The following is a 10519-nucleotide window of genomic DNA, read 5'->3' on the forward strand; positions in this document are numbered from 1 at the left end:
ATTGAGTTATCTGAGATAATTGAGCGTTCATGTGTTGGCTCAAAAGGGGATATGTATCGATACTCGAAACCATGATCAGCAGTGCAGCGATTGCAAGACGGCAATGTAATGACGTCATATAATTTCAAATGACACCCGACGAAAAACATGACAAATTTCGGGACTTTTATATGGAAACAGCCAAGCAAACCAAACTACATAAATGTTATAATAGATACTTGAAACAGATAATAGATACATGTTTTTATTTTATTTAGAATTTTTTTTTATGATTCCCAATTATTTAGATTCGCAATTTATAATAGTTGTGCAGTCTTTACATTTTTATTTCAATGTAGAAATGATCTATTCATTTCATTTTATATTTGGACAGATTTGTTACGTGAAAGCATTAATGAAAGTTTCTTAAGGGTCAATATCATGTTATCTGCATCTCCTGCGCTCCATCAAGCCTCTCTTATAATATAATCATCACTCAAAATAATGCACGACTCTATTATCTGTATAGCATGTGTGTAAGACTCTAATAAAACTATGAAGTAATAATTTTATGACAAATAAATATTTCAGTGAGTAAAACTGGCTGTCAATAGTAGGCTGTTATGGACTACACAGCATTTTTATATTATTTTTAAATACTTTTTTTAATGATTATTATTTTGAATTATTGTCCCTGGATCAGTACGATACTCTTGTAATAAAGTAGCGGTGGTAGCAGACATATTTTGAGTATCAGTTCTGGTTGAAAAGAAGCGATCTAATCCTGTTTACATGAAATAAGCTGCTCCCGAGCAGGTTTAAGCTAACGGACCTGTTGCTATGACAGCAGCTCCGGGATGAGCTTCGAAGAACCAAATGATCCAAGATCACGCCAAATCGTCAACAATCAAATCCAGCTAACTGAGTTAACGACGTAAGAAGAATGGGCCCCAGTATGTCAATATATCTTGTTGTTGAATGATCCTTGAATACTGGCAGCTTTTTCAGTGCCCTGAAAACAAACACCAGATGATTTCTATGTATGTCACCATTTTGGTCACTTTTGTAATCAAGCCTATGGAAGGATATTCCGGACATTTTTTAAAAGGAATTGTAGATTGTACATTTCAACTGTTTTCCATATGTGGACACAAAATTGTGACATAATCCAAACGCAAATTTAAATTGAAAAAAGCCATTTGCAACTTTATTTCCCATATCTTATGTGTTATATTTAAATAACAATATTAATTACAAATAGGGCTGCACAATATTGGAAAAAAACTGACATTGCAATATACAGTATGTGATATATTTTGTGATGTGTACAAATATGGGAAAATTACTCTTGAATCCATTGCTGCCAGAACAATTACCAGAGACACACTACTGCAGCACTGTATACACTGTAATCAGTGGGTACAATTTTTTTTTTTTCATAATGTTTTACTCTAAAATGAAAATGAGTGTATTAGATTTTTTTAATGCATTTTTTCATCTTCAGAAATGGACCAAACTCTGTATTTCATTCTTCTTCTCATTGGTGAGTGTGTTTGTGGTTTTATTCATGATTTCTAGTTTCATTTGGTTTGATCCTGTTATGAAAAGCATTAAAGCAGCGTCTCTCTTTCACAGCTCTCTGCTCCGTATCTGAATGTGTTCAGCGTCAGTATCACTTTATAAATGAGGAGAAGACCTGGACTGAAGCTCAGAGATACTGCAGAGAGAAATACACAGATCTGGCCACCGCTGACAACATGAACGACACGAACGAGCTGAAGAAGAGTGTGAATGATGGAAGTGTTCAGAATATCTGGATTGGGCTGAAGAGGGCGAGTCGTGATGAATGGCACTGGTCTTCAGGTGAACCTGTGCTCTATCTGAACTGGGGACATAAACAACCAAATCTTGGTGCAGAAGAATGCGTTATTATGTCAAATGGACAATGGCATGATGTGATATGTAGCACGTCCCTAATTTTTCTTTGCAATTCCTCCATTAACAGTAAGTGCATCTCCCTACAATGACAACAAACATTAATGTATAAAAAGAAGCACAGAGTTTTTGACCCTGCTCCTGGAGGTCCACTGCTCTGTGAAGTTTCTCTCCAACCTGCTTCAGCTTGTGATTATCAGCTGATCCTGAAGAGCTTGATTTGCTGGTTCTGGGGTGTTTGATTAGGGTTGGAGTGAAACTCTGCAGGACTGTGACTCTCCAGAACAGATGTTGTCCACTGCTGTACACCGTTCTGACACAATACTAATCGCTTCTACATTTTAATGTGGTCATACATATAAACAAGCTGAAGTCAAAGAGACAAACTAATGTTGGCCTGGAGAGAGAGAGAGAGAGAGAGAGAGAGAGAGAGAGAGAGAGAGAGAGAGTAGAGATTTTTTTTTGATTTTTCAATCATCTTTATTTATCAAAAATATTCACATAAAAACAATTGTAAATCTTGTTACAACATTTTTTTTTTTTTTTTTTTTTTAGTGGAGTGCAAAATGAAGTTCATTCTCAATGACAGAACACAATGCTCCTCTGTGACACCATATCCCTTCAAAAACATTTAAAGAATCCATTGCTTTGTAAAAACGAAAATCAATTACAATCCTTGATTTGATCATTGCTGCAAACACCTTTTCAACATTGTATTCACTTTTTTGCTCAATTTTATCTCTTCTACTGATATAAATCGCCATTTTGGCTTTACCCAAAATAAAATTCAACAAATGACACTCATGCTTTCGCCTTTGAACATATTTAAAACTTAAAATAAAAGTTTGTGCAGAAAACTCCTCATTAAAACAACTAAAAAGATTCTGTAAACAATCAAATAAAGGTTTTAGTCTTGAACAGTATAGAAAGGTGTGAAAAACAGTTTCTCTCTGGCAACAAAAAGGACATTCTTTGCCAACATCTGGATTTAAAACAGAAATAAAAGCATTAACGGCAATAATGCCGTGTAAAATTCGCCATTGTAAATCTCCATCTCTTTTAGCTAACGGTGGCTTGTACAATGCTCTCCACTCTGGTCTGACATCATCACTCATCTTTAGAACATTACGCCATGGTGTGTCAACTCTTTCATGTAGCTCTTTCTTGTTAAAAGATTTTACACAAGCTTTGTAAAACATTTTTCCATTGCTTTCACACAAATCTGTCAACTTTTCAGATTTTAGACTAATTCCTACATATTCACCTAAATTTGGTGAAAGAGACAGATTTGGAAACGGATCACTCTCGTTAGGGATAACTTCCCCTTCACGGCAATCTTGAAGCATTGCTTTCTCTTCAGTTGTAAAGGCAGAGTACAGTTTTTTTAACACTTGTGCCACAATTCGAACAGATCTAACCCCCAATAAAACAGCTACCTCTTCAGCTTTTTCAAAGCTTGGACCAGACACTTTAATTAAACACCCAAGGGTTGTGATCTTAGATTTAATAAAGTCTGCTGATATTGTCCCACACGCTCCTAGAATGTCCAACCGTGATCCATAAATCAGAGGTTCCTTCAACAGCCAAAACAATGATGACGGAGAATCAGTTCTTTTGATTTGAAAGTAGTCCCAGACTTTAAAAAGATTCTTGTAAAACTGTGGTAATCTGGAGGTGTTGATTTCTCCGGGATTTAACAAGAACAATGACTTGTCCAAACATAGTCCTCCAGCGGTCTTTAGAATCGTCCTGGTCACCGGTCTCCAGCTTAAAGTCTCTGGACCAGTGAGGAAACGCTGTATGAACTGTAGCCGGAAAGCTGCAGTCCTGCTCTGCAGATGTACAAGCCCTTGTCCTCCTTCCTCTTTTGGCAAATACAATACATTATGAGGTATCCAATGCATCTTTTCCCAAAAAAAGTCTACTAAAAGGGACTGAATTTTAACAATTATCGATACAGGTGGATCAATGCATGCCAGTCGGTGCCAAAGAGAAGACGCTACTAAATTATTAATGATCAGAGTACGTCCTCTATATGATAAACTCTTAACGATCCATTTCCATTTCAATAGGCGACCTTTAATTTTTTCAACTGTTCCCTCCCAATTTTTTTGAACAGTTGTTTCATCTCCTAAAAACACTCCTGAATATCTTAAACCATCTTTTCTCCAACTTAATCCACTTGGGAGTGCTGGTACCCTTCTTTCCCACTTTCCTATTAGCACTGCTTCGCTTTTACCCCAATTAATTCTTGCTGAAGATATGGTTTCAAACTCTCTTAATGTTTTTAATAATAAATCCACGTCACTTTGCTTACTAAGTATAATGACCACATCATCAGCGTATGCTGACAAACACAAAGTGCTGTTACAGGCTGGTAAAGATACCCCTTCTAAAACTCTTTTACAGAGAACACCCCTGTCGTACACCATGACACACTTTAAAAGGAGCACATAAGCCACCGTTAACCTTCAGTAGACTCTCAATGTCATTATAAAGAATTTTAATATAACCTATAAAATCAGAGCTAAAACCAAATGCTTGCAAAGTTTTCCAAAGGTAATCGTGTTCTACAAGATCGAACGCTTTCTCTTGATCCAAGGAAATCAAACCCATATCGATTCCCAATATTTTTGACACATCAAATAAGTCTCTTATAAAATAGATATTATCAAAGATTGATCTTCCCGGTACGCAGTATGACTATCCAGAATGGATTACCTCTTCCAAAACCTTTCCTAGTCTAGTAGCTAGAACTTTTGAGAGCAATTTATAGTCACAGCACAATAATGACACAGGTCGCCAGTTTTTTATGTCTCTCACATCACTTTTTTTTGGCAGCAGGGTGAGGACCGCCCTTCTACAGCTCAGCGGCAGAAGTCCTCCGACTAGACTGTCGCTGAGAACCGCCAGCAGATCCTCCCCTATCACAGGCCAAAAGGCTTTATAGAACTCAACTGGGATTCCGTCGATCCCAGGAGCCTTTCCGTTCTCCATACTCTGGAGGGCTTCATGCAACTCTTCAAGGCTTATACCTCTCTTGAGTTCTGCATTAGAGTCCTCAGAGACCTTTGGTAGCTCTTCATAAAAACACTGCTCAACCACATGATCTTCTCTGTGCTCACAACTATAAAGTTTTTCATAAAATTTGTTTGCTCTTTTCCGAATTTCAATAGGGTCTGATTCAAGAGAACCGGTCTCAGAAAACAAAGAATGTATAAAGCGTTTCTGACCGTTCTTTTTTTCTAGACTAAAGAAAAATTTTGATGGCACGTCCATCTGGTCTATATCATTAAAACGTGATCGCACTAGCGCCCCCTGTGCCTTTATTCTTTGTATGTCAGACAAAGCAGATTTCTTTAAAAAAAGGGATTCAATATGTGTTTGATTTCCACTTAACTGTGCTGTTTCTTGAAATTTAAAAATTTCCTCTTCTAATTGTTTCATGGATCTTATTATATCTTTTGTGACATTGTGAGTATACTGTTGACATAATTGTTTGGTTTGTATTTTGCCATACTCCCACCACTTTTGTAGCGACTGAAAATCATCTTTTTCTTTCCTAAAATTCTTCCAAAAACAATTGAAAGTTTCTCCAAAATTTGCATCACTTAATAAATTATTGTTAAAGTGCCAGTATGCACTTTTCGGTTTAACAGAGTGTAAAGTAACTGTACATACTGTATAACAAGACTATGATCGGAAAAACCAACTGGAATTATGAAACAATTTTTAAAAGTACTAAGATGGTGTTTAAAACAGTAGAATCTATCCAGACGTGCTAAAGACAACCTGTTATCACGAGCATGTGCCCATGTATACTGCTTTAGATTCCCATTTAGACTCCTCCACACGTCACATAAGTCATTTGTTTCAATAATCTCAATAAGTCGCTTGCGAGAAAGTAAATGTGGCTCTACATGATTTCTATCCAAACTACTTTCTGCACAATTAAAATCTCCACCTAAAAATAACTGCTCTTCACCATTACATTTGTTCAGCGTCTCACAAAGGGTGTATAAAAAGCTCATTCTTTCTGTTGGTAAAGTTGGAGCATATGCACATATAAAAATAAAAGTGTGATTCTCAACCTTGACTCGAATCTTTAACAATCTTCCTTTCACAACCTCTTCTATCTCAGTAGAGCAGGGAGTAAAACTATTGGAAAATAAAATAGCAACACCACCGCTAAGTGAGGATTTGTGACTAAAAAAAGAGAGACCTTTAAATTCTTTCGACCATTCATCTACATTTGCTGTGTCACTATGTGTTTCTTGTAAAAGTAAAACATCAAGTTGTTTCTGATTCATAGTGTTATATATTAATGTGCGTTTTATACATTCTCTTGCTCCATTCACATTTAGAGATGCAATGCGAATGTCATCCATTTGAAAAAGAAATAGACTTAAACTATAAAGAAAAAAACAGCCATAGAGGGCCAAAAAAAGAATCCTTTGTACTAAATTTTTAATTTGGTCACAAACTTTTTTAACCTATAGACTTCCTTATTTGTGAAACATCCCTCAGTCATGAAAGCCCTCGTATTTTCCACAAAACGTTTTATGTCTGGAAAATAGTCAGCAACCTGTACTCCTCTCACGTTTTTTGACACCTTTAAAAACTTCTTGATTTCCCCAGCATCATACTCTAGACATGTCCATTCAGTCTGAGAACAACTAGAAGCACCGGAATCTGAGACATCGCTCTCATTACCCTCATCTCCATCAACTTCAAACTCATTTTCATTTTCTTTTTTTCTAGTTTGCTTTGATTCAGAGACCTCATCAATCTTTTTCCTCTTTAAAGGGGTTTTGAAAACTGCCTGATCTATGTCCCTAAACATCATTAGATCGTCACTTAAGTTGACTTTCTCTGAAGGAGACTTTGAATCAGACACTTTGTTATCATGTGAAACATCCATACTGTCAGCAGCCTTAGGCTCACCTTTTTCAAGCACAGGGATAGATGAATCATTCTCCCGATTCTTCCCAGCCTTGTCCTGATTCACCTCAGTCTGTGAGTGAGGAAGTGTTTCAGTTTGGTCGCTAGTGGATGGCCCTGGATCAGAAACATTATCTGTGCTGACTTGGTCACAGGCTTCACCTGAAACATCTGGTTTATTTGTACCGTTGTTATCTGGGCAAACTCGTAATATGTGGCCCGTTTTCCCGCAGCCAAAACACCTCATCACATCCGTACTAACAAAAACAGTATAATGAAAGTCATCGACTCTGAGTTTCAAATTCAGATTGAGTTCGTCTCGGTTATCTTTCAGGATCATGTAAGTGAACCTCCTGAAAGATACCACATGTTTGATTAAGTCTGATTTGCTGCCAAAAAACATCTTTTTCACTGGGCTGACTATCTTTCCGAAACGCGACAGTTCTTTTGTCAGCATTTCGTCTTTTATGAACGGCGGAACATTAGACAAAGTGACTTTCTTAGCGGGGAAGCACCGGGGTGAATAAACCGCTAATAACTATACCTCTCTCCACTACTTCGTTTGCTTTCTCAACAGAATTTAAAAACAAAACAATTGCATTATTCATCCTAGATGCCGCTAAAATACAGTCATGACCAACAATATTTCCGACGGCCAATATGCATTCCTCCACATTCACTGCGGACACCACTTTGACTCCGTGGCGCCGCGTGAGAGAATCTAAACTAGTGTTTGTGTTCTGGGCTGCCATGCTTCCAGTGAATGGGTGATACACTGGTTGCTAACGACCAGCCCCTCCTCCAAGGGAGCCTTACTTCCCCACCCGATGCTCCACAAATATCAACTAAATAAAGAATTGAAAGAAGAAAAAGGAAATTTTCGCCACAGCGGGCATAAACCATTCACACTTACAACGCGCTCTCAACGCTCACCCAACAAACGCTCACGCAACAAACGCACACGCACGTGCACGTGCACGAGAGAGAGAGAGAGAGAGAGAGAGAGAGAGAGAGAGAGAGAGAGAATTTCATTGAACACATATTGATTTTTTGACACTTGGGTGAAATGTGTAAATGTGCGATTGGAGCATAATTTTATTTTTTTTTGTTTGTTTTTTAGCAATATTTATAAATGATGAATTCAAAAATGTCAAACTGTTTTGGCAAGTGTTTCTTAATCATAATTCATAATTTATTTATACATTTATTTATAATTAATAATTATTTAATTTATAAATTTAGTAGCATATAGTAGGGGTCATGGGGATGTCTGGTGTAGAAAATCAACATACGGTAACCCTTTATTCAAGTATTATTAAAACTGTTAAATATTTTATAACACACACACACACATACAATATATATATATTGAAAAAATATAAAATAATAATATAATTTTTAATATAATTTTAATAACTAATAGCACCTCCGGTCATAAGTTTTGGACACTACTGAATGGAATTCTGTCTCTTCTTGATGTTTACGAACAAAACTTTTGTTCAGTTCTTGTCTCGTCAATGTAATTTTATTGTTTTCACTTTTACCCATATTACAATATTTAGTTTTGGAGATTTTTATTGTCAGAAATGAGTCTTTTTAAGTAGATGTTTCAAAACAAATACAAATTTGTGATCACTAGCTTCAGAGTCTGTGATAAACACCTGAACACTGTGAGCTGTGAGATACATTCAGCTTTCAGGATCTCAACACAAAATCAGTCTTTAAATGATGTGTTTCTGATGATAACCATGAAGCAGCTCAAGAATAATGAACAAACTGATTGATGAATCTGTTTTCATCTGTTTTTCTTAAAGCAGACACAGAACTTGTCTTAGTCAATCAGGCGATGAACTGGAGAAACGCTCAGAGTTACTGCAGACAGAATCACATTGATCTGGTCAGTGTGAGGAACCAGAACGAGAATCAACAGGTTCAGCAGTTCATTAGTCACAGATATTTATCAGGATCATGGATCTGGATCGGTCTGTTCAGAGGCTCATGGCAGTGGTCAGATCAGAGTGACTCTTCATTCAGAGACTGGGACACTGGTGAACCTGATAATAATGGAGGAAATGAAAACTGTGCAGCTCTTAATGCTCAGAGAAAATGGTTTGACGTCTCTTGCACCAATCAATATCCTTTTGTGTGTTATGAAGGTGAGTAGATCTTCACTAAACACACACACTCCATCATCACCTCCAGATCTCTTCAAGTTCACTCTACATGTCTGACATGACAAATTCATCCCCAGTGTTTGTTCTGCATGTTGTTTTTGATCAGTCTCTCTCTAGTTTCTGCTTGTGTTTGGTTTGTTTTCCAGATAAACTTATTGTGATCCGAGAGAATGTGACGTGGTCTGAAGCTCTGAGATACTGCAGACAGAATCATGTGGATCTGGTCTCGATTCATTCAGAAGAGATGCAGCGTCGTGTAATGAACGTGGTTAAACTGGCGTCTACTGCGGAGGTGTGGTTGGGTTTACGTTACTCTCACATTGTGGGCATCTGGTACTGGGTGAGTGGAGATACCGTGTGCTATCAGAACTGGGCTCCAGGGAACGGCACATCAGAGGAGGACTGTGAACACACAGTGAGATCTGGAGCAGTTCAGTCTGGAGGAGATCAGCGCTGGATCAGCCTTCCTGAGACTCACAAACTCAACTTTATCTGCACAACTTATGAAGAGTAAAGAACATGTGAATGCCTGTATGTTAATTTCTATTATTTTCCTGTTTCCAGTTGTTAAGGTTAAATACATGTGTAAGTTTTTTTTTTTTTTTTTCTACAGATTATGTTAGATGAATAGTTCATGCAATCTTTCATTAACATATTATTGTGCTGTGAAGTGTAGATGGTCTGTAAATCTCCAGGTGGATAAATCAGTGTGATTCCTGTAGGTGGTGTTTGGTTAAGGGCTTAAAGTTAGAACTGCTGTTTTTAATGTTTAAAAATTTACCTTTGTGCTATTCAGTAACGACATAATTTCTGTCTGTCAGTTTAATTTTGTGAGGGGTCAATAAGGGTATCATATTTATATAATAAGATAATCTGAAATCTGTGTACTGTTTTCTTTTAGTTTTATGAGAAAATGTGCTATTATCAAATTTAAATTAAATTAATGAATGCGACGAAAGAGTATAATATGAGTAAAATTATATATTTTTTATGTTTTGAGAATTTTTGTATCATGATGTGGCTGCTTCTCTCTTATGCTTAAAGATTTTATGTATTATAAATATGAAGTAACTTTAGAAAATACTTTTTGACTGAGCGTGTCTGTTTGTCTCAGCAGAATGAATTCAGGTTTATCCTTAGAAATGAAGAGGTGCAGGTAGGGTATACAATATTGTAATGTGCTTGTGCTTGTGCATGTTTGTCGTGGCTTTAACTGAAATAAATAACCCAAATAAAACCATTGAATACTGACAAGCTTTTTACCCCCGACTTTATTCTCTATTGACATACTACCTCTCCTTTCTTTTTCAGCCTTGCTCCCCATCAGAATAAAAATCTTCATAACAACATGGGGCACTTCTAACACAAAAGTAAAATTGTTTAATTTTTAACTTTAATATCTTGTTTTGCTCCATGAACTCGGGATCAAAGGTTAAACTGTGAAATAGTTTGGAGCAGAATAATGAAAGAGGCATCGTCTCAGCTTGCAG

General features: G+C 36.8%; 1 protein-coding gene across 1 annotated transcript; it reads left to right on the plus strand.

Annotated features, from left to right (window-relative positions):
* The first annotated feature begins 1485 nt into the window (after window positions 1-1485).
* On the plus strand, window positions 1486-9762 carry LOC127961743 (macrophage mannose receptor 1-like). Its single transcript, XM_052560986.1, has 3 exons — window positions 1486-1522; window positions 1615-1842; window positions 9176-9762. The coding sequence occupies exons 1-3, from the start codon at window positions 1486-1488 to the stop codon at window positions 9541-9543; spliced, it is 633 nt and encodes a 210-aa protein (XP_052416946.1). The 3' UTR covers window positions 9544-9762.
* Window positions 9763-10519: the final 757 nt, after the last annotated feature.

This window comes from Carassius gibelio, chromosome B7, assembly GCF_023724105.1.
Source record: "Carassius gibelio isolate Cgi1373 ecotype wild population from Czech Republic chromosome B7, carGib1.2-hapl.c, whole genome shotgun sequence".
Classification (NCBI taxonomy): domain Eukaryota; kingdom Metazoa; phylum Chordata; class Actinopteri; order Cypriniformes; family Cyprinidae; genus Carassius; species Carassius gibelio.